This window comes from Dryobates pubescens, chromosome 9 (assembly GCF_014839835.1).
Source record: "Dryobates pubescens isolate bDryPub1 chromosome 9, bDryPub1.pri, whole genome shotgun sequence".
Lineage (NCBI taxonomy): Eukaryota > Metazoa > Chordata > Aves > Piciformes > Picidae > Dryobates > Dryobates pubescens.
In genome coordinates this window covers 19,703,202-19,728,590 of record NC_071620.1, presented here as the reverse complement: position 1 = coordinate 19,728,590, position 25,389 = coordinate 19,703,202, and the positions used below count along the sequence as shown (strand labels likewise).

The window sequence follows — 25,389 nt, the reverse complement described above, 5'->3', positions numbered from 1 at the left end:
GGGCATCAAGTCCAACCATTGGCCTAACACCACCATGGCCATTAAACCATGTTGCAGAGAGCAATGAGGTCTCCCCTCAGGCTCCCCTTCCGCAGACTAAACAACCCCAGTTCCCTCAGTTGGTCTTCACCAGCCCTGTTCTTCAGGGACTTCACCAGCTTCATTGCCCTTCTCTGGTTAGGCTCCAGCACCTTAGTGGCCTTCTTATAGTGAGACTGCCTCACATTTCACGTGCTACTGTCTTGCATTTCTGATTCCTGCATAGTGCAGCGCAGATGATAAATAAATATTGTTAGCATGGCTGGAATCATACATGGGATTATTGCTAATGCAAGAACAACCACCTAAGGCTGAGCAAAACAGGAACATAGAATCACAGAGTGATAGAATGGTCTGGGTTGGAAGGAGCCTCCAAATGTCATCCAGTCCAACCTCCTTGCTGTCAGCAGGGACATCCTCCACTAGATCAGGTTGCCCAGAGCCTTGTCAAGCCTCACCTTGAATAGCTCCAGAGATGGGGTGCCAATTATCTTCCTGAGCAACCTACTGCAGTGTTCCACCAGCCTCAAGGTTGAATTTGCTTGCAACCATCCCCCTTTCTGAACCTAAGGTGGTGTTTTATAACATAATCCCCATGTGTAAGAATGCATTAAAAAAGCATCCTGGAGAGGCTTTAGTTTCTGCATTGTATAACATATGGAGCAATTGGAATGAGGAGGGGTTTCCAGGAGGGAGAAGGCATGGATTTACTCCTGCTTCAGATCATAGTTCATCTACTCTTAGGTAGTATAGAAAGCCAACTGTGCAATTTCTCTGATAAATGCCAAGGTATGGGCATAGAATGCAAGCAGCTAGCTAGCTTAGAAATCAGCAAATGAGGAGGAAGAAAGGAATTTTTCTCTGTTTTGCATATTGGTTTAGTACTTCACATCTCTTGCTGGTCACTGCAAATCCATTCCACAATCTTTCATGAAAGTAGGTTCTGTATTCATAGATATATCAACACCAGAAGTTTAATTTCAAGAGAAGCCCTCTGTCTGAGATTCTTTTCCAGGCCTTATCACATTCATCTGCCATTTGGTTAATGAAGTTGCATTTCCATTCCCTCTTCTGCAAACTGCTAATAACAACTTAAAATATGAGGCAATTTTATGTGTAAAACTCATCCAGCTTCTCAGATGGGTTTCAGTAGTACTTTTATTTCTGTGTGTGAATGCCTTTTGGCAGTGTATAAGAGGCAAATATGTGATTGTCCCCCTGTACTCAGCACTGCTGAGGCCACACCTAGAGTATTGTGTTCAGTTCTGCAACCCTCACTACAGGCAGGACACTGAGGTGCTGGAATGTGTCCAGAGAAGGGCAATGAGGCTCATGAAGGGTCTAGAGCACAAGTCCTGTGAAGAGCATCTGAGGGTTGTTCAGCCTGAAGAAGAGAAGGCTCCAGGGAGACCTAATAGCAGCATGCCAGAAGGCTGCAGAGGGACTGTTCCCAAAGGCCTGTAGTGACAGGAAGAGGGGCAATGGTTTGAAATGAGAGAAGAGCAGATTTAAGATTGGATGTGAGGAACAAGTTCTGCACCATGAGGCTGCTGGAACACTGCCACAGGTTGCCCAGAGAGGTTGTTGAGGCTCCGTCCCTGGAGATATTCATAGTGAGTCTGGGCAAGCTGATCTAGCAGAGGATGTCCTTGCTTACTGCAGGGGATTGGACTGGATGCCCTTTGGAGGTCTCCTCCAACCCAAACCATGCCATGAATTATGAAACTGTCCAATACACAATTTAATATCTCCATATTCCTGACATCCTGGAGGTTAGCATCACCAAGACACCTTACCAAGTAAGATAACTGTACGACAGACTTCTAGGGCAGAGGTTTTGAGATTCACATCTTTCTCCTGATCTGTCTAAGACCAGCATTCAGGTGTCTTTGATCCATCTGCCAGACGAAGCTGTGTTGTCCTTGCTCTCGTCTCTCTTCTCAAGTTGCTCAGCTACTGCAGGCAGCACGGGTTTTTTTTCTGCTCTTTTACTCTGGAGGAGTCCTACACACACTCTCTAAAATGGATGATTCACTATTATCTTAGCTATCTTTTGTTCCTATGGGAGCAGTTTATATTTCATATCAATTTTAATCCCTTTGAGTAAAACTGTGATAAGGAAAGCACTTGTGAGTGTCTACACTTCAATGTATTTGTCCAGGAAGAGAGAATCATACAGAACTTCTCTACTTTGGTAGATCCACTATGTTAAACATTAGCAAAGGGGTCCAGACAGGTTTATAATAGGTGAGCAGCAAGGGCAACTGAATGTGAGCATAGAATGGTTTGCGTTGGAAGAAACCTCCGAAGGGCATCCAGTCCAACCTTCTTGCTGTCAGCAGGGACATCCTCCACTACATCAGGTTGCTCAGAGTCTAGTCCAGCCTGACCTTCAATATCTCTGGGAATGGAACCTCAACTACCTCCCTGAGAAACCTGTTCCAATGTTCCACCACCCTCATGGTGCAGAACTTGTTCCTCACATCCAACCTAAATCTGCTCTTCTCTCATTTCAAACCTCATCCTATCACTGCAGGTGTTTGCAAACAGGCCCTCTGCAGCCTTCTTGTAGGCCTTCTTCAGGTACTCAAAGGCTGATTTTAGGTCTCCCTGGAGTCTTCTCTTCTCCAGGCTGAACAGCTTCAGCTCCCTCATCTTGTCCTCATAGCAGAGGTGCTCCAACCCCCTAATCATTTTTCATGGCCTTTCTCTGGATCCACTCTATTCTTTCCTGTGTTGAGGACACCAGCTACCCCCAATACATTGAGCTATGTAACAAAACATTAGGGAAACTAAAATTTTAAGCCTCTAAAACTAACATTTTAAGCCTCCAAATGTTTTCACCTTCAAAGTCTTAAATTCAGGATATCTCATATTGCAGTCTCAGAGCAAGTTTACCTGTTCCAGTTTCCACATTCAGAAACCTTGCAGCTTTCATACTCATTTCATCACTGCCCCTGTGCATGCTCCTGCTAGGCTGGAAATTAACCTTGTTTCCCTGCTACCTCTCATTTCCCCTGCAAAACCGAGAATGCAGAAGTATCCTCAGCTCAGGGCTCTGCCTGGGAGAAGTGGTGAAGGAATGATGACCACTTTGTGTCAGAGCAGCTCACAATTCTATTGAAAAACCCTCTGATTTCCTAAAATATTTTCTTTTAAATGCTGATTAGTTTTAGAGAATGCTTTGCCCTCAGTTACTTGAAAAAGGATGGAAAGTAAGGGTATGGTACCTGTTCCATCAACAGCTATGTCCTGACAGTGGGGTAGTCTTGCATTTTTTAGTTATATCACCAGAGAATTTTAGAATGGCTGAGATTGGAAGGGACCTTAGAGGTCATCTACTCAAACCTCCCTGCCTCAGACAGGGACATTTTTCAACTAGACTTGAATGCTCAAGGGGCCTTATCCAACTTGGCCTTGAACACCCCTGGGGAGGAGGCATCCACAACCTACCTGGACAGCCTATTCCAGAGTCTCAACACCCTCCTACCGAAGAACTTCTTCCTCAGAACCATTATAACCCTCTCCCTCAATTTCAAACTGCTCCCCCTTGTCGTGTCTCTTGACACTCTCAGGAAAAGTTGCTCTGCAGCCTTCCTGTAGCTTCCCTTCAGGTACTGGAAGGCAGCTCTAAGGTCTTCTCCTCTCCAGGCTGAACAACCCCAGCTCCCTCAGCGTATCCTCATAGCAGAAGTGTTCCAGCCCAAATACTAACAGTGTCTGAGCAACAATTTTAACAATGTAGTTCTGACAGAGAACCACAGAAAAAATGAGGACTATCTATGAGGAATGAGAGCAAACCCCAAATACTTCTATTTTATAAATGGTAAAGTCAGAAAAAAAGACACGTATTTATAGGCAACCATGAAAAAATCAGGACATAAAAGTCACTGTTAATGAAAAGGGAACTATTTGCCTAGAACAAAAGAATCTGGATGATAAATATTAATCTTAGAATATAACATTTATAACCATGACTCAGACTGAACCTTGCCCTGAAGGTGGATAGAGATTCAAATATTATGATAAAAAAGGGAGCAATGTATTTCATAGCAACATACATTTGTAGGATCATTTGAGTTGGAAGATTGTCCAGTTTCAACTCCCCTGCCATGGGCAGGGACACCTTCCACTAGCCCAGGTTGCTCGAGGCCTCATCCAGCCTGGCCTTGAACACTTCCAGGCACTTCCAGGGAGGGGGCATCCATGACCTCCCTGGGCAACCTGTTCCAGTGTCTCACCACTCTCATTTAACATCATGCAATTCCTGCTTTTTCACTTTTTCTTTGGATCTCAAAATATTGTGGCACATATGGAAGTGAGAACATGTATCTGACCTCCAATGAATCCTACTCTTCACAGAGAACTAAGATCCCTTTAGCATGTATATAAAAATAATTACAAACAGAAAGCAGAAAAGGCAGGGTCCTAAATTTTCCTCTAACAATCCCTGCCACTTTAACAGAGAGCATCTCTCACAATACTTTAAACCAGCACCTGAAAGGGCAGGAGAAAGCTGGGAAGGGACTTTTCACAAGGGCTTGTAGTAATAGGATGAGAGGGAATGGATTGAAGCTTGAGGAGGGAAGATTGAGACTGGAGATTAGAAAGAAATTCTTGACAGTGAGGGTGGTGAGACACTGGAACAGGTTGCCCAGGGAGGTTGTGGATGCCCCCTCCCTGGAGGTGTTCAAGGCCAGGCTGGATGAGGCTTTGAGAAACCTGGACTAGTGGAAGGTGCCCCTGCCCATGGCAACTAGATAATCTTCATGGTCCCTTCCAACCCAAACCATCCTAGGAATCTATGAATCTGATTAATTTATTGCATGCAAAAAGTGGACTTTATCTTCCTCTTTTCTGTTCAAAGAATTCATTTGGGAAGCTCCATGACCCTGGAGCTTCAATCTCACAAAACTAGCAGTGAAAAGGTGAGTTTGAGTCTGGTTGTTTTCAGAGCTTCTGTAGCCATTTGTATTGTTAGCAATTACAGCAGGTGTGTGATCACTGATGTTACATCTCAAATCCTCAGTGTTTCACTATAATTTTAATCCAAACCCTCCAGGCTTCTTAGCTGTCAAAGGCTGGAGTGATATGAATTACAGCTAATATCCTACTGACATCTGTCAAACTCTTCAAGCATGGAATATATTTGCTTGTGATAACTATCAAGAAGTAAAAGCCCAGCTCATAAACTAGTAATTTGGCAGTAGCCCAAAAGCCTTTTCAGTACAAAAATCAACTGAATTTGTGCCTTTTCCAGTGACAGCAGAGATGTAATTATTTTTTTTTTTCAAAGAAAATAAATCAACAAATGTGAAAATAAGTTTAAAAGGTAAAATATACACAGAACTAAAAAAAGAAAATCATGTTGCTGAACACACTGACACCAATAGGCAGTGGTTTGGGTTTTGGGTTTGGTTTTTTTTCAGAATTATAAGAAGGTTTATTATGATACCAAGGTGAGTGGTGTGGTTGATAAGTCAGAAGCATGGGTATCACCCAGAGAGACCTGGACATGCTGGAGAGGTGGGCTGAAGAGAACCCCATGAGGTTCAATAAGGCAAAGTTCAAGGTCCTGCACCTAAGTTGGGCCAGTCCTCAATATTAGTCCAGGCTGCAGATGATGAAATTGAGAGCAGCCCCGCAGAAAAGGATTTGGGACTGCTGGTGGATGAGAAGCTGGACATGAGCCAGCAATGGGCACTTGCAGCCCAGAAGGTCAATGGCAGCCTGGGCTGCATCAAAAGAAGCATGGCCAGAGATGGAGAGAGGGGATCCTGCCCCTTTGCTCTGCCCTGGGGAGACCTCACCTGCAGTGCTGTGTCCAGCTCTGGAGCCCTGAGCACAGGAAGGATATGGACCTGATGGAGTGAGTTGAGAGGAAAGCCATGAAAATCAGGTGGCTGGAGCACCTCTGCTACAAGGACAGGCCAAGAGATCTGGGCCTGTTCAGCCTGGAGAAGAGAAGGCTCCAGGGAGACCTAAGAGCAGCCTTCCAGTATGTAAAGGTGGCTACAAGAAGGCTGCAGGACTGTTTCCAAAAGCCTGTAGTGATAGGACAAGGGGCAACAGTTTGAATTTAGAATGGAATAGAATGGAATAGAATAGAATAGAATAGAATAGAATAAAAATTAAACAGGTTGGAAAAGACCTTTGAGATCATCAAGTTCAACGCATCACCCAGCGCCATCTAATCAACTAAACCTTGGCACCAAGTGCCTCATCCAGGCTCTTAAACACCTCCAGTGATGGTGACTCCACCACCTCCCTGGGCAGCACATTCCAATGGCCAATCACTCTTTCTATGAAGAACTTCTTCCTAACATCCAGCCTAAACCTCCCCTGGCACAGCTTGAGACTGTGTCCTCTTGTTCAGGTAGTTGTAGACAGCAAGAAGGTCTCCCCTGAGCCTCCTCTTCTCCAGGCTAAGCAACCCCAGCTTCCTCAGCCTCTCCTCACAGGGCTTGCGCTCCAAACCCCTCCCCAGCTTTGTTGCCCTTCTCTGGACACGTTCCAGCAACTCAACATCTTTCCTAAACTGAAGAGCCCAGAACTGGACACAGGACTCAAGGGAAGAAGAGATTTAGATTGGATATTAGGAACAAGTTCTGCACCATGAAGGTGGTGGAACACTGCAACAGGTTACTCAGGGAGGTAGCTAAGGAGCTATTCAAGGTCAGGCTTGACAAGGCTCTGAGCAAGATTATCTAGTGAAGGATGTCACTGAATAGATGATTGTTGCAGGTCCCTACCAACCCAAACCATTCTGTGACTCTAGGAACATAGAAGAAAAATCTGGCTTATGTTAGAAATGTATAAAAGAAGTTTACCAAGGTAACCATTGCAGCAGGAGGTCACTCAAGAAAATAAAATGGTGGAGTGAAGCCAAAAGAATCACATGAACATTAACACCAGTGAAGCTTTCTCAACAGAGTGGATAAAGCCCTAAACCTGAAGTTTTGAACAGCTGATTGACATTTAGCAATACCCCAAGTCCATTTTCCCAGGGCTGGAGTAACAGCAGCTTTAATGGAATGCCGAAGTTGAACCTCATAAAAATAATGAAGATGTTTCTTGATTGCTGTGACTGGAGAACTGCAGTTCCTGCATGCCTGGAAAGAAATAAAAACCTTCAACTCATCTACTGCTCTGCAGAATGGGGCACTGTCCTGGAGAGCAGCCAGACAAGAATCAGTGTCTTGGGGAATGTCTGCATTTGTTTCCCAGCAGTGGTGCTTTAAGATTTCTCTGTGATCTTGCCCACCCCCTTTTTCCCATGTCGTATCTCATTCTAGACACAACTCACTGAAATCTCCTTTCAGCCCTGATTTGGTTTCTTTCTCTAGTCTCTGAAACCACAATTATTTGCAACCTCCCCATCTGTCTTTTATCAATAGTTTTATACATTCATCAAACTTCCTCACCTTCTGCCATTTAAAAATCAAAATGCATATTACACAAACCTATGCTTTTGGGTCCACTGAGCCAAAAAGACCTGGGGGCATGCATCACTTAATATTTTGCTGGCACCACTAAAGAAAAAATAATGCTCCCACATGGTCTTTCCGTGACCTAGAGCAAGCCATAAACCTCCACTTGCTGAAAGCTGGCTATTGCTCAGGCACAACGCTCAGCATGCCAGCAACTTCCATAATAGCACCATAAACTTCTAGCTTGAATCAATATTCATGTCAGCCAGGTTCATTTTCTTGCTGGTCCTGCACAGTCACCATTGCTCACTACATCATATCAGGTTGCCCAGGGAGGTGGTTAGGCCCCATCCCTGGAGATACTCAAAGTCAGGCTTGACAGGGCTCTGGGCAACCTAATCTAGTTGAGGATGCCTCTGCAGTCAGCATCAGTTGGTCGAGATGACCTTTGGATGTCCCTTCCAACCCAGACCATTCAATAATTCTGTGATTCTACAACTTCAGAGCAAATTTTACAGGGCATTTCAGAACTCCTGCCTCAGTGCAGACACTCCGGCTCCTACCACATTATGGACATTAGGCTTCCAGAAAGAAGAGTTCAGAGGTGTCCCTGCCCATAGCAGAGAGGTTGGAGTAGATGATCTCTAAGGTCCATTCCAACCTAAGCCATTCTATGATTCTGTGAAGGAGATTTTTGACTGAGTCAAAACTACTTGAGTGGTTCTTTCCCTCTAAAGCCATGAGAAAGAAGTGGGTTTAGTAACGGTCCTGCTGAGTTAACCAAAGTAGTAGTCTGACACCACCGTACACAGCAAGGCTGTTAAAAATTGGGCACTGTCCCATAGATACTGCTGCCACTAAACATCACTTCAGAGACTTGAGAAGAGGAAGAAACCATTTGAAATAGCAAGCAGCTCTCTAAATAGTCCTCAAACTTTAGTAAGTTTCACATAGGAAAGAAAAGGACTTGGCAGATTATAGCAGCAGTGAAATGAAGACAAGTTCCTTGTTGGAAGACAGAACTCAGCTGTGGAAACAAGCTCCAAAATAAAGATTTTTTAGAGAATATCTTCCTAGTTCAGAAGCCTCCAAAGATATGGATTTCAAGAGAGTAAGATTTTAATGAAAGAAAGTAATGCATCTACCTCATCTGATGAAAATGATGCCGTTTGGACAATTTAGTTTCACTGTGTTTTAACTTTTGTTGTATAGCATGCAACGTTCATATGATACTATTGAGATACCATTTCAAAATATGCAGTTTCAAATATGTCACAAAGCAAACTTTATCATTACAAACTTTCATACTCTTCTCTCCCAGAATCATAGATTGGTTAGGGTTGGAAGGGACCTTAAAGAACATGTAGTTCCAACTTCCTGCCATAGGCAGGAATACCTTCCACTAGCCCAGGTTGCTCAAGGCCTCATTCAGCCTGACCTTGAACACCTCCAGGGATGGGGTATCCATGACCTCCCTGGGCAACCTGTTCCAGTGACTCACCACCCTCACTGGAAAGAAGTCCTTCCTAATCTCCAGTCTAAATTTTCCATCCTCAAGCTTCAATCCATTCCCTCTCATCCTATTGCTACAAGCCCTTGTAAAAAGTCCCTTCCTGGCTTTCTTGTAGCCCTTTTCAGGTACTTGAAGGCTACTCTAAAGTCTCCTTGGAGCCTTCTCTTCTCCAGGCTGAATAGCCCCAACACTCTCAGCCTGTCCCCATAAGGAAGATGCTCCAGCCCTCTGATCTGATCTCTGGCCTCCTCTGAATCCACTCCAGCAGCTCCAGCAGTTCCAGCAGCTCCACCAGAACTGGAGGCAGCACTGCAGGTGGGGTCTCAACAGAGCAGAGGGGCAGAATCCCCTCCCTGCGCTGTTGCTCTCCCTGCTTTGGATGCAGCCCAGCACACAGCTACCTGCTGGGCTGACAGTGACCATTGCTGGCATATGAGGAGTTTGTCATCAACTAACACCTCCTAGTCCTTCTCCTCCAGACTGCTCTTGAGCCACTCCTTGCCCAGTCTCTATTTGTTCTTGGGATTGCCCTGATCCATTTTAAAGGCCATTTCATTCAGGCAAAATATCCCCCAGGACATAGATATGGGCAACTGCATTTTGAAAGAAGAAAAGATTGCACATTAATAGTGCAGAGCTCAGTGTCTCATGAGTAACTACCTGTCATTATGAACTATGCTGTCCAAGTCTTTTTTTCAACTGAACTCATCCATTATACCATGTAGCTGCTCAAAACCCCGACTGGTTGACATCCAGCTTTGCAGCATCCTGAGGTCATAGCTGGTATTTAGCTCTTATTTGCAGTGGCATGATAATTATTAGTTTAGTAAGTGCCTATAGCAAAACGTGGTATTTTTTGCTCCCTTTTAAAAGTTTAGCTGAAGTCTTCAGAACATCCGAGTGAAGGTAAAGACAAGTAATGAAGAAAGAACTCTCTAACACCCCCCAACATTTCCCAAAGTGTATTAAAATAAAACTCTACTAAACCCAAAACCCAAATGAGGGGTTAAGAGATGGGCTGAGGAGAACCTCACGAGGTTCAATAACACAAAGTGTAAGGTTCTGCACCTAGGTCAGGCTGGGGGATGGTGAGATTAAGAGCAGCCCTGCAGAAAAAGACTTGGGGGTGCTGGTGGATGAGAAGCTGGACATGAGCCAACAGTGCATACCTGCATCCCAGAAAGCAACGGCATCCAGGGCTGTATCAAAAGAATTGGAGCCAGCAGATGAAGAGAGGTGATTCTACCACTTGCTCTGCTCTGGTGAGACCTCATCTGCAGTGCTGTGTCCAGCTCTGGGGCTCCCAATATAAGAGAGACATGGACCTGATGGAGCAGGTTCAGAGGCGGACCACAAAAGTGACCAGGGGGGCTGGAGAACCTCTGCTATGAGGACAGGCTGAAGGAATTGGGACTGTTCAGCCTGGAGAAGAGAAGGCTCTGGGAAGACCTCAGAGCTGCATTTCAATATCTGAAGGGGACCTACAGGAAGGCATGTGAGGGACTGTTTAGAAAGGCTTGTGGTAATAGGATGAAGGGCAATGGTTTGAAACTGGAGCAGGCTAGATTTAGGTTGGACATCAGGAGGAAGTTCTGCACAATGAGAGTGGTGAAATAGTGGAACAGGCTGCCCAGGGATGTGGTTGAGGCCCTATCCCTGGAGACATTCAAGACCAGACTTCTTGATGGGGCTCTGGGCAGCCAAATCGAGTTGGAGGTGTCCCTGCTGACTGCATGGGGGGTTGGACAAGATGACCTTTGAGGGTCCCTTCCAAACTGATGCAATCTGTTAATCTGTAAATCCCAAACTGTGATACTGTAAGATAAGGTTTTATAGGTGGCGTTTTAAGTTAATTAATCCAAGCAAGACTTTGATGTGCAGCTTGCTTTCTTGGAGGCAATGATGCAGTACCAAGTGCTTACCTGACTCACAGGCAAAGGTCTTTGATGTCTCATCGTGGAAGATGATGGCCACTGCATGTTTCTTTGTCTCACGAGGCAATCGAGTGATGTTTTTGATGTTGTGCAGCTCAGTCACCTTAAAATGAAGAGAAGTATTTTAGGTCAGTCTACAGATAGAACAAAAGAAAATAGCTTTCATAACTACTATGCTTTTCCTCCTGAGGTTATTTACATTGACAAGTTTTTAACTGATAAAAAGACAAAAAGAGAGAAAGTCTTGAAGGTGCAAAATACTCCCTACAATGTACTGGTTTAAAAAGTGAACCTTCTGCTTCCCTAATAAAGTCTTACTTGGAAACACAGCAGGACAGCCTTCTGATTATTCTGTGATATGCTTTTCAATTTCTGTATATGTACAAGTTTGATCAGTTTCAGAATCTGCATCAGATACAGAACCTGATGGAGAGTCAGCAGCTTTGGATTAGTTAAAGGAAGCAATTCAATTATCAGGCCAATTAGTGTAACCACGTTTGTAGGGATAGATGCTCATCTGTCTTTGAAGTGCAGTTCCCATCCTCAGAAGAACTCACAATTTTGTTGTATTCTCTAAATATTAAAAAAGATTATCAACACACAAGCACTCTGCTGGCAAATGTACAGCATAAACAATCTATTTCCATTCCCCTCTGATGCAAGGAGATAACTACAATTAAAACAGATGGAAGAAAAACATCTCATTACAACCAGAGCTGGTAGCACAGCCTGCAGGAAACTGCTTAACATTTCACATAATAGAATCATTAAGGTTGGAAAAGACCTTCAAAATCATCAAGTCCAATCCTAACCTAACTACCATTACCAATAAACTATATCCTGAAGCACCACAGCTACAGCTTCTTGAACACCTCCAGGGATGGTGACTCCACCACCTCCCTGGGCAGCCTGTTCCAACACCTCACCACTCTTGCAGCAAAGAAATTTTTTCTATGTGCAGCCTAAACCTTCCCTGGCACAACTTCAGGCCATTTCCTCTCATCTAATTGCTGGTTCCTTGGGAGAAGAGACCAACACCATCCTCACTCCAATCTTCTTTCAGGGAGTTGTAGAGGTCTGTAAGATCTCCCCTCAGCCCTCTCTTCTCCAGACTAAACAAACCCAGCTGCCTCAGCCGTTCCTCATATGCCATACCCTCCAAAACCCTCACCAGCCTTGTTGCTCTTCTCTGGACACCCTCCAGCACCTCAGTGTCCTTCCTGTCCTGTGGCACCCAGAACTGAACCTGATACTCACCCATGAGGGTGATGGAATATTGGAACAGGTTGCCCAGGGAAAGAGTTGAGGCCCCCTCCCTGGAGTTATTCAAGGTGAGGCTCAACAAGGCTCTAAGCAACCTGATCTAGTGGAGGATGTCCCTGCTTACTGACATGGAGTTGGACTGGATGCCCTTCAGAGGTCCCTTTCAACCTGATTCTATGATCTCTTCAAATTGTACTGTACATTTCTCTCCACAATCAGAGGAGAAAGACAGAGGCAAGACCAATGGTTCTATGAATGTCTATCTTCCAACTACAAGAGAGAAGTGCAGTTAATCAAATTCCAGATTCTGGGTTTAATGCCAACAAAGCTCACTGAACATGAGCAATTCAAAAATAAACACCTGAGAGTTTATATTGTTTTGAATGAATGAATAATGAACTTTGCCACGGTAATGAGGCTGTTTTATCTTAATAATTTTTAAATGTGTGGTTTAACTCTAAATGCAGTTTAAAAAAAATAAATAAATAAGCCCTTTTAAAGAGGAAAAAAATTTATCAAAGCTCCTGAAAAGACACAAAAAAATTCTAAAGGAGTTATAACTGTTTGGAAATAATTTTAATAATCTCTTTGCAAACTTAAAGAATGTCTCAAAACTGAAGACTTACCAAAAAGCAAAAGCTCCTTTCTTAACAGCAGTGCATGAGGCATATCTACTTTTTCACATAAGAAAAACTGTAGTAATATTTGCTCCCTGTGGTATCACAGCTAAGAAAACACAGTTTAGTTCATCGAAAACATTGCTGCTGCTTCCTCACAACAACAATTCCAGAGTGTTCTGGAATTACCCAGATCATTGGTAAGCTTGTGCCAGCAAGAAGAAAAGAATAAAACTCTGTGCTACTACACAGTCTTATCTAGATTTTCTACCCCTCAAAAAATAAGGAAATATTCTCATTGTGGGATTACGCTGTGCCAAAAATGTTAAATACAGTCCAACCCAACAGAAGCTTTGAAAATCAGTTTGCTTATTTGCTCCCATTTGTGTCCCTCCAGAACAAACTGAACTTCACCAACACACACCATTCTGTGACTCTGAATTCTCAGTACTGTTTGGTCAGTAAGGTAAGCAGTGAATTTGTATACAAAGACAAGAAGACCTCTGTTGAGGAGAGTCAAATCTGCCCTTGATTGTGCAAATCTCAGACAGTGAATGTCTGCAGGTGTCACAGTCCAGCCACAGGGCTTACCATAAAAGTTAATGTTTTGAGCAAATTTTAGTCAATTCTTTGTTACAGCAATTTCATAAAATAAAGCTTTTTTCCAGCCTTGGGAAAAGAAGGCTCAGAGCAGACCTTATTACCAGCACATAATGGGTGGCTACCCAGAGGATGTAGACTCACTTTTTTCAAGGAATCACATGGAGAAGACAAGGGGGAAAGGATAGAAGTTATTGCTGGCGAGATTCCCATTGGAATCCAAAAGAAACGGTTTCACCATGAGAAGAGTTGAACTTTGGAAGCCATGGATTCCCCTACATTGCTCAGTTTTAAGGCGCAGCCTGACAGGCTGCTGGGCCAGCTCATTTGAACTCCACTATCACCTAGAAAAGTTGGATCAGATGATCTTTGGGACTCCCTTCCAACCTGGCATTCTATGATTCCATGACATAAATCCCCTAATGTTACCTGTTCAGTGAGTAAGCTTGAAAAGAGACTTCTCACCTGCTTTTATCCTTTAAGATTCCTTCCAGTAGGTTAAACAGGTCCTTTTGTATTAAGCCCTGGTGATACAGTTTCCAATTTTCCCTCAAGTTAGCACATTAGCTCAGACTCTCTTTTCTTTAGCAGGCATTGGTGCTATCATTTAAGTGCTCTACTCCATATGGTGCTCAGTGTGGTACCAATGTTAGGCACTTTTAGCACCTGGCCCATTTCTCAGTTCTCCTACTCCTCATCAATAAGTCCTGCCTCATCTGTCCATCACTCAGCAGCCCACACAGACATTTTCCTGTATCAATCTCTAAAACCATTTTACTTGCTTCCAGACTGACAACTGAACACTGGGAGATGTGGAATAGTTACTTAATTTCTATGTAGCAATCTTTGCTTTGCCAAGGTTATTTTATTCCATTTTTTCCATACTGAGAAGTGTGGGGGTTTTATCCCCCATTATGTTTTCTTTGTTTGTTTGGGGGGGGGCTTTTTTGTTTTGTTTTGGTGGTGGCAGGTTTGTTTACACAGCTATATCAGAGACCTTGAATTCCTTTATATTTAGTTAATATTTGATGAAATGAAATAACACTGCAGGGCTACAAGGTAGGATAATTTTAAGACTGGCAAAGGCAGCATCTCAATCAGCTATGCTAGGCTCCCAACTCAAAGCCACCCATCGGCATTGGCTCCTCCAGTTTCTTTCCTCTTACACTCAAGAACTTGGATCACCTCAAAGATTCCACATCAGCACAGCTGATCTGCACACATCTTAGAACCATAAAATGGTCTGGGTTGGAAGGGACCTCCAAAGGCTATCTAGTCCAACCGCCCTGCAGTCAGCAGGGACATCCTCAACTAGATCAGGCTGCCCAAAGCCCTGTCAAGCCCCACTTTGAATATCTCCAGGGATGAGGCCTCAACCACCTCCCCGGGCAACCTGTTCCAGTGTTGCAACACCCTCATAGGAAGGAACCTGTTCCTAATAGCCAATCTAAATTTTCTTGGGGTGAGTCTCAGATTGCTCACCCAAATGCAGGAGGTCCTTACAGAGTAACGTCAAGCACAGAACAAGAATGCAAAAGACTCTTTAGTTTGTTTTCTGCTGTTGTTGTTCATACACTTAGGGCACTTAAGAATCACTGCTTCAAGCAACAAAATCCACCTCCTCACATCTTCATGGTTTTCCTTTGTCTTGGTTTGCAGATACACCCAAAACTCAAACTTCTTTTGTGTTAATAAAACAACTAATCTAAAAAGATAATTGCTTTCAGAGCTTCCACCTGCTTCCTTAACCAAATGTCATATAGGAAAGATAAATCAATTAGCACCAACACCTCTAAATGTTGTCTAGCCATGCCTGGGTGGATCAGTGGTAAAGGGAAGGGGAAAGGGAAATGGGATAGGGAAGCAGGGGAAGGGGAAAGGGAAGGGGAAGGAAAAGGAAAAAATCTTACCTGCCTTGAAGTCTCTCCCTATCCTCTGCCTTCTGTAAATCACTAGTATCCTTAAAGTTTCACACAAAGTCTAAGTCACCTTTCTGCATGAAGAACCTAAATGTGATTGCCACAGAAATGCACTAAAACTAAACCAGACCAAGCCTTGAGTGTTTCTTGTAACTCAGTTCCCTGGTGTCAGACAATGCTTGGGCATTCTGACAGGGAGTAAGGAATTGAAGTGATTTGATATTAGCAAAGACTTGGAGCAAAGACCTGAAAACCATCCCTGCTAGATGTCAGAAGTCTAGTTCCACTTCTCCTTAGCTAAAACAAATGTCCTTTCATTTCAGTAGTGTCATGCTGCAGATTCTTAGTAAATAATTCAGCATGGGAAAATTACTGAGCTGCAGTTGTGGGCAGGAAGCAAGATACACAGGCACAGGCTGATGAAGAAGGAAAACGTTCAAGAATGATAGATGGAAAAGAAAACCTCTGCTCAGGTGACCCAACCTTTGAGTTGGGCACTTATCTCTAGCTAGCAAGGAGAGATCAGGTAAGAAATGGATAGTAATAAACTTCTGATCCCTCTAAAACAGCTTTAGCCCTGCTCTGCCTGGACATTCAGAGATGTCCCACTGTCCCAGTCTGAGCACTGCCTGTAACGACTCATCCACGTTAAGAGGTTATTTTTACGTAGGAGAAGCACCCACATGTTTTCTGTCTGGGAGTCTGTGACCCACGTTACAGCAACCTACAGTCCTCTTTTTGAAAGTGCTTGAGGTACCTAATTAAAGGATCCTATTTTGCTTATGCTACCAAAGTATTTTCTATAATAACACAGTAAGTGTCAATGCAGCTTAAAATATCTACCCTTTAAAATGTCTGAGGGTCTTCTTTTTCTTTCACTTTTGGCATCTTAATTATATTCTTAGTTGACAAAGGCTATTAAATTACAGCATACACTTACTTTAAATAGTCACTCTGACAGTTATCTGATTACTTTCTTTGAAATTACATTGAGTTCTCTCAAAAAGGAAGGATTTTAGGGACAACTCGATACACTTTCACTTCAATACTTCATCACTACACTCAACATTTATTTGTTTGCTCCTTGGAAAAAAAAAATCTGTTCTAGCAGGGATCTGAACATCTAGGATCTGCACCAACCACTGCTGGGTCACATGGAGTGGGTCCAGAGGAGGCCATGAAGATAATCAGAGGGCTGGAGAACCTCCCTTGTGGGGACAGGCTGAGAGTAGGGGCTGTGCAGCCTGGAGAAGAGAAAGCTCCAAGGAGACCTTAGAGCAGCCTTCCAGTACCTGAAGGGAGCTACAGGAGAGCTGGGGAGGGACTTTTTACAACGGCTTGTAGTGACAGGACGAGAAGGAATGGATTGAAGCTAAGAGGAGGGCAGACTGAGACTGGAGATTAGGAAGAAATTCTTTGGAGTGAGGGTGGTGAGACACTGGAACAAGTTGCCCAGGGAGATTGTGGATGCTCCCTCCCTGGAGGTGTTCAAGGCCAGGTTGAATGAGGCCTTGAGCAACCTGGGCTGGTGGAAGGTGTCCCCGTCCATGGCAGGGGGGTTGGAACTGGATGATCTTTAAGATCTCTTCCAACCCAAACCATTCTCTGAATCCCTGCATCTATGGACATGTAGAGACTATCAATATAACAATATAATCAATATAAGCAATATTGGTATAACAAATGTAGGGCTCTGGTGCTCAAACTGCACCAAGTAACTCTTCCACAGTTATAGAGATATTACTTCCAGATCACATATTACATCTGCATCACTATAAAAAAAATGTAATACCACAGTAAATATGAAAGAAGCTTCAGAAAAGTGAAAAAACACAAAAAGAAAATGCACAAAATCTCAAGTGCTCCTTTCTGGGCTATATCTTGCTTGAATTCTTCCAAAATGGGAGGGAAATGCTTCTGTGATTCCATCTCCTGAATGCTATTTCCACTATGCAGTGTCCTGGAAATTGTTTGGACAGAGGGAAAGGTCTGAATTTGCATAACTGGTTTGGGCTGTGCACTACCTTCCTGCATCATTTCATTTTTATCTAAAAAAAAAAAAAAAAAAAAGAAAGAAGCAAAAGAGAGAGCTACAAAATGCAATCATTCAGTCTCTTATTTCTTAATAATGGCCCACCTACCACCATCTGTTGTGCAATCCCACGCCAGCAGCAATGGGACAGAGCGAAAGCCAGCAGCAAGGAGCAGGCACTCCAGTGGGTGATACCCAGACAGTAGACTCCCAACCACAAGTACAGGCTGGGCGAGGAGAGGCTCCAGAGCAACCTCGAGAAGGGCTTAAGGGTGTCAGCTGATGACAAACTACTCATGAGACAGCAACAGTCACTGGCAGCCCAGCAGGTAGCTGTGTGCTGGGCTGCATCGAAAGCAGGGAGAGCAGCAGGACAGGGAGGGGATTCTGCTCATCTGCTCTGATGAGACCACACCTGGAGTACTGTGTCCAGTTTTTGTCCCCCCCCCCAGCATAAGAAGAGCATGGAACTGCTGGAGCAGGTCCAAAGGAAGCCATGAAGATCATCAGAGGGCAGGAGCACCTCCCCTGTGAGGACAGGCTGAGGCAGCTGGGTTTGTTCATCCTGGAGAGGAGAAGGCTCCAGGGAGACCTTAGAGCAGCCTTCCAGTACCTGAAGGCAGCCTACAAGAAAGCCAGGAAGGGGCTTTTTGCAAAGACATGTAGTGATAGGATGATAGGGAACAGATTGAAGCTTGAGGAGGGTGGATTTAGACTGGAGATTAGGAAGAAATTCTTTCCAGTGAGGGTGGTGAGACACTGGAACAGGTTGCTCAGGGAGGCTGTGGATGTCCCCTCCCTGGAGGTGTTCAAGGCCAGGCTGGATGAGGCTGTGAGCAACCTGGGCTAGTGGAAGGTGTCACTGTCCATGGCAGGGAGATTGTAACTAGATGAGAGCAGAAAGAGCATGGCAACAGTAAGAGAGCTACACAAGAAGCAAGAGCTGTGTTGACTGTCACATCAAGGAAAGGGCAAAGGAGGCACCAAGATGCTAATGTTACTCCAAGTGCTGCTGCCAGCCTGCTAGAAGAGTAAAGGAGATGCTTGCCTACTACAGATGAAAGGACTACAGAGACGAGTATCTCAAAGAAACAAAGCATCTCTCTTCTGTTCAGTGTTCACTCATCCTATCTGCAGTTATTGGAGGCTCCTCTTACATGGTTAAATGCAGTTGCCACAGAGCAGAAGTTCTGTTACAGCTTCAAACAGAGCTGGATGTCAGCTTGGCTCCTGACAGGAAAAAAAAAAAAAAAGAAAAAGAAAAAAGCCTGAAAAGCAAAAAGCCCTCTGGGGCCTGGGGAAATGGCTGCATTACCAGAAGCACAGCCAGGATGTCTTTTCTTCTTTACACAGATCCCACCACAACACTATGTCCAATTTTAGGACTCCCCCATGCAACTGATAAACCACAGCAAACTCAGCAGAATGCCCCCAGGACAGCCAGAGCTGGGCCACCTGACCTGTGGGGAGAGGTTAAGGGATGGTGGCTGGCCCAGGCCACAGCAGGGATGGCTTTGGAGGCAGCTCAAAGCAAACTCCCCCAGTGCCTGCAGGGAGGTTATCGAGGAGGCAAGGCAGGCTCTTCCTAGCAGTGCCTGGTGGGAGGAAGACAGAAAACGGGTATAAACTGAGACAAGAGATGTTCAGGTTGCATACCAAGAAGCATATCAAGTTTTCACCATGAAGACAGCCTAGCAGTGAGACAGGCCACCCAGAGAGGCACTGTGATCCTGTCCCTGGAGGTTTTCAAGACCCAGCTGCACAAAACCTACATTTGACCTCAGAGATGACCTGACCTGAACTCCTGAAGTCCATCCACATATGAATTATATTGTGAGGCTAAGAAAGGGAGGCTAGCAGGCCTGTAACTTGCTTTGGACCTTGATGGTTTGGGCAAACACATATTAAACATTTAGAATAGTCAGATGAAAGACATTTTACTGAGTTCAGCACATTCTTGTGGCCTTATTGTGGCCTCCCAATATCTGAAGGGTGCTACAAGAAAGCTGGTGGAGGACTTCTTAGGGTATCAAGTAGTGACAGGACTAGGGGGAATGGATCCAAGATAGAAGAGGAGAGATTCAGATTGGATGTTAGGAAGAAATTCTCCACCATGAGGGTGGTGAGACACTGGAACAGATTGCTCAGAGGCGGTGGAAGCTTCATCCCTGGAGGTTTTACGGCCAGGCTGGATGTGGCTGTGAGCAACCTGATCTAGTGTGAAGTATCCCTGCCCATGGCAGGAGGGTTGGAACTAGACGATCCTTGAAGTGCCTTCCAACCATGGCAGTTCTGTGATTCTGCACCAGAGCAGAACATGGCATCCAACAACAGGATATGTGGATGTAAGAGGCTGAAAAACAAGATGAGGGAAAAAGGTAATGAGTCAGAAAAAAAAAAAAGACAAATCTATTTCACAAAAGAAGAGCAAAACTTCAAACAGAAGATTACAAGAGGACCATAAGAAGAGTGAAGCGAAATCCCAAGATCACAAAAGTGGAAGGCTGGGTTATATAAAAGCAAAACCAATTCACAAAGCAAACAGAAGAGTCTTCCCCACCTCTCCTTGTGGATTTATCCTTGGAAGAAGATGAGTTGTTATGGTAACAACACTCTCCAGGAATTCTGCCAAGGAGTGGCACATCAACCTCCACAGTATGCCTCTGGGGCAGGGCTCCAGCTGCTATTCAGAGGCTTTAAGAAACCGCTACCAAGTAAATGCTCATTCCTGTAAGCGCTGCATGGAAACCACACCTCTAACAGCAATGGGGATCTTAGCTGGGAAGTGAAAAAAAGGTGGAGAATATAAAACCAACCACTCAAAAAAGGGATAGAATGAATGTATGGGTTAGAAAGAAATTAGGCTAAGGATAAAGCCATAAGAAAGTGAAATTTGATGGGAAGAAATATATATATATATATATGTATATATATAAAAACACACACACATATATATAAAATAGTGGAGGGACACTTGTTCAGTGTTTCTTCCTGCAGAATATATTTTTATATATATTTATCTCCAGGTGAAACTGAGATTTTAAAAACATAAAAAAGCTTAAATTTTTCATCATTTCTTTGGAAAATTACATCACCTAAGTTTATTACACTGAATAGAAAAGATGAAATAAAAGACCAAATAGAAAATAAAAATAAAATAGAATGGATATAAAATAACTCCATTTTAATTCCTCAAAATTTAAATAAATGGAAGACAAAGAGAAAAATCAGAATCTTTACCTCAACTCTCTTCTTTGCCTGTGTTTTCAAAAGGCTAAGTAGTGCTAGAGGTCAGTATATGGGGGTACCACCTGCGGGTACCCAGGTGCGTGCTGTATTCTCACTGCCCACCCACTTCGCTCTGCCTCAATGACATCTAAAAGCAATTAAGGATGGAAACTAAACTTATCTGACTAGCTTTTGTTCAGTCACTTTGAACTATAGAATCCTTAAGGTTGGAAAATACCTTTAAGATCATCGAGTCTAACCCTAACCCAACTACCACGACTACTAAACTATTTCCTAAAGCACCACAGCTACAGATTCTTGAGCATCTGGACAGGTTAGATCAAAGGACTGAGGCCAATGGGATGAGATTTAACAAGGCCAAGTGCTAGGTCCTGCACTTTGATCACAACAACCCCAAGCAACACTACTGGCTTGGCAAAATTGCCTGGAAAGGAGAACAGCGGAAAAGGATCTGGGGTGCAGGTGGACAGCTGGTGGACAGCTGGATGAGCCAGCAGTGTGCCCAGAAGGCCAACAGCATCCTAGCCTGGATCAAACCTACTGTGTCTAGCAGGAGAAGGGAAGTGATGGTGCACCTGTACTTGACCCTGGTGAGGCCACAGCTTGAGCACTGGGTTCAGTTCTGGGTATTCTATTGTATTCTATTCTATTCTATTCTAGTCTAGTCCAGTCTAGTCTATTCTAGTCTAGTCTAGTCTAGTCTATTCTACCACAGTACAGGAAAAGACATTGAGGTCCTGGAGGTGCCCAGAGAAGAGCAACAAGGCTGGAGAGGTTTGGAGGACATCACATGAGGAGCCTCTGAGAGAGCTGGGGTTGTTTAGTCTGGAGAAGAGAAGGCTGAGGGGAGATCTTATTGCTCCCTGCAACTACCTGAAGGGAGGTTGAGTGGGGCTGCTGCTGATCTGTTCTCTCAAGTAACTAGCAACTGGAGGAGAGGAAATGGGCTGAAGTTGTGCCAGGGGAGGATTAGTATGGATATTAGGAAAACTTTCTTTCCTGCAAGATTGGTGAGGGATTGGAACAGCCTGCCCAGGGAGGTAGGTTTCACAGTATCTGTAAAGCAAACCTAGCAAGACAGAAAGAAGCACATTATGTCATATCAGCTACCTTTAACAGGCAAAGAAGTAGGGGCTTTGCCAAGCCAAGGTACTTTGCTTTCTCTCAAACCGTGCTGCTGTAATGCTGCCAGGACTGAGCTGCTGTCTAGTCCATAAAATCAGCTACTGGGACTATTCCGGTGCAGGCTGCTAGCCCGGCGTTTCAAAGCAATAGATAAAATCTGACCACTTCATGAATATATGGACCTCTTCCCTTAACAAACATTTTAATTATGACTTTTTAAACATGTACTGAAAAAGAAATGGCTTCACACTTCAAAGGGTATTTTTATAGGCAGCCCTTTGTAAGATAGATCCCAGTTCTCCCCAATCCCATTTCCTCACTAGCCTAAAGAACCTTTGAAATATGTTTTCCGGTCTGCCCTATCATTTTGATGTGCAAAATGAATACCAGACAAAAAGGGAGTGAAAGAAGCCCTCTGTAAAAGTGAGAGTTGAGATAATTTGCAATAATTAATGCCTTTAATAGTAAGAGAACACTCTAAATTGAAATTCAGGTTCACACCTGAACAACTCCATGCTAGAGAGATGGCAGAGACAAAAGATTCACAGATCACATGGGCTTGGAAGGCATCATCAAAGGATATCTTGTCCAATCTCCCTGCAGTCAGAAGAGACACCAACTAGATCAGGTTGCCCAGGGTCACATCAGGTCTCATCTTGAAGGTCTCCAGAGACAGGGCCTCAACCACACTCCTGGGCAATCTGTTCCCGTATTTCACAACTCATTGTGCAGAACTTCCTCCTGATGTCCAACCTAAATCTACCCTGCTCCATTTTCAAACCATTGCCCCTCACCCTATTATCACAAGCCCTTTTAAAAAGTCCTTCCCCAGCCTTCCTGCAGGTCCCCTTCAGATACTGAAGTGTAGCTACAAAGTCTCCTTGGAGCATTCTCCTCTACAGGCTAAAGAGCCCCAGTTGTCTCAGCCTGTCCCCACAGCAGAGGTGCTCCAGCCCTCTGATCATCTTGATGGCCTCCTCTGGACCTACTCCATCAAGTCCATCTCTTTCTTGTGTTAGAGGCCCCAGATCTGGGCATAGCACTCCAGGTGAGGTCTCACCAGAGCAGAAGAGCAGAAGAGCAGCCTTCCCAATGATCTTTCCAAACTTCAGCTACAAATTAAAATCAGATACTTTCAATATCAAACTTCCTGATAGAGTTATTGCCTGGGCCTTTAAAATCCATGCAGGAACAGGAACGACACGACACCAATATGACACATAAATGATTCATCTTTATTAACTATCAGCTCTACTTTTGTATTGTATACTCGCACTATACTGCAATGTGATAGGCTGTTCTGCATCCTCACGAGCTGTCCATGCATCCTTCTGATCAATCTGGTTGGTTGTTGGCATTTGCACAGATTGAATCACAATCCCAGATTCACCTTCCCTGTCGTGTTACAATGTCTTCTTATTGCTAACTTTCCCAAAGGCTGTTTATCAGGACAGCAGTTTGTGCTCTTTTACAAGGCTATCATAATACACATTCTGAACAAAGCTATCATAGAGCACATTCTAAATTAGCTGCTTATGTCATTCTAAGTGAGTTGCTTATGCTCATGCTTCAAGACAGACCAGGCCCCTACAAGTTATGAGGTAAGAAAACAGCAGCACTATGCTTATGCCAGAGAAACAAAAAAATGGGGCATTTCTTAACTATAGTTTAATTGTCCAAGCAGAGCAGTAAGACAATGAACATGTAAATGAATTAGCTCATTACATGAAACTTAATAGCTTTGTGAGGCCACTGAAATTTACTGGACAGTTAGAAACTGTTTCCATTTTGAAGAACTTTCACTTTTAACATTCTCCAAGCACCTAATTTTGCATGAGTCTTTTCTGGTTTGGGCCCAAAGGTATTCATTAATTAAAAAGGAATCTATTATTTGCCTTCCAGCAAAAAAGAAAAGGAAAAATGCAATTCTCCAAAAGTTCCTTTAAATTCTCCTCTTGGTTTATTGAAATTGGCTGAGCTGTAATGATTCCCAAATTCATTGTGTCAGGTAAGCTTAATTAAAACCAAGTGTTTATTAAGACAGGCAAATTACAAGCAAAAGGCACACTCACAAATTATAACTTAGCTGAAAACACTAAGTGATGGCTATATATATATATATTTTTCGCCCCTACTTACCTGATAGATATGACCCTCACTACAAAATTTCTCACTGCATTGACAAATAAGGTCAGGAGTGTCAGAGCAGACAAGCAATCACAGGCTTTCAATGCACATGAAGGGCTTGGGTTGCAACTATGCTGTACCTTATGCCAGCAGCTGAGCCCTAGGTTTAACCTCCCCCCTCCCAGCCTGTTCCACCTGTGAAAGCCTTCAGCTTAGCCTGTAGCTCCCTGTAGTCACATCTTGACCACAGAGAAGCCTTGGGTCAAAATTAAGTCAAGAAGGGCTGGCTTACCATTGCACTACTCACACAGGGTAAAAACAACCATGAGTGAGAGGCATCTTGTGATGCAGCTTTTAAGGACCTCTCAGATGCAAGATCTATCTGAACTATCAAGAACTATATTCAAAAAAGGAGGAATTACAATAGCTTTGAAAGGAGAAGGGACATCATCATCCTTGACCTCCTCATTTCTAGCTCTTCTTACTTGATCCCAAAGGTGAGGAAGCCAAAGAAAAGCACAGGCAATTGACAGCTTCTTCAGAGGGGAATCATCTTCATAGAATCACAGAATGGCTTAGGTTGAAAGGGACTTCATGGATCATCTTCTCCAACCTCTATGCCATAGGCAGGGATACCTCTCAAATAGACTGCTCAAGGCTTCAACCAACCTGGCCTTGAACACCTGCAGGGAGGACACATCCACAACCTCCATGGGCAACCTATTGCACTGTCTCAGCACCCTCCTACTGAAAAACTTCTTCCTAAGATCCAGCCTAAACCTACTCTCCTTCAGATTGAAACCATTTTCCCTTGTCCTGTTGCTGAAAACCCTTATGAGAAGTCCCTCTCCAGCCTTCCTTGTAGGATTCCTTCAGGTAATGGAAGGAGAACCTCTCTCGATCTACTAATCACAGCCCTTCTAATCCACCCCAGAATGGCATTGGCCACCTTGGCCACAAGAGCACATTGCTGGCTCATGGCCAACCTTTCATCCACTAAGACCCCCAGGTCCTTTTTCCTTTCACTGCTCTCCAACAGGTCAGTTCCCAACCTATACTGTTCCATTGGATTGCTCTTTCCCAGGTGCAAGACTCTGCATTTGCCCTTGTTGAATTTATTAGATCTCTCCTTACCCAACTCTCTAGCCTAAGTCTCGCTGAATGGCAGCACAGCCTTCAGGTGTGTCAGCCACGACACCCAGAAAATATGTCTAAGTTCAAATGAGCCTAACACAGCACAGGTTAGAATACATAGAATAAACCAGGTTGGAAGAGACCTTCAAGATCATCGTGTCCAACACAGGTGTATACACTGACTCAAACTGATCCAGAATTCTTGAGGAGAAAAAGAAGAAAAAAAAAACAAAGAGAGAACCTGAGGCAAAATAACCCCAAAAAGCAATAGGAAAAAGAGGAAAGAAAGAAAGAAAGAAAGAAAGAAAGAAAGACTCTGACCAGAAATATAACTCTTCATTCAGGAGTTTTTTACAGAGAGATAGCCTTTTTGTACTTCTTTTCCCCCCCAAACTTTCAAAAATGCT

The 25,389-nt window shown here is 43.8% G+C and overlaps 1 protein-coding gene across 1 annotated transcript in view; it reads right to left on the bottom strand.

The window, feature by feature from the left end:
• The window catches only part of DOK6 (docking protein 6), a 228,501-nt gene that overhangs the window by 99,738 nt on the left and 103,374 nt on the right, over window positions 1-25,389 (bottom strand). The window contains exon 3 of the mRNA XM_054164202.1: window positions 10,905-11,019. Within this exon, the coding sequence (XP_054020177.1) occupies window positions 10,905-11,019 (115 nt within the window). The remainder of the gene's footprint in view (window positions 1-10,904; window positions 11,020-25,389) is intronic.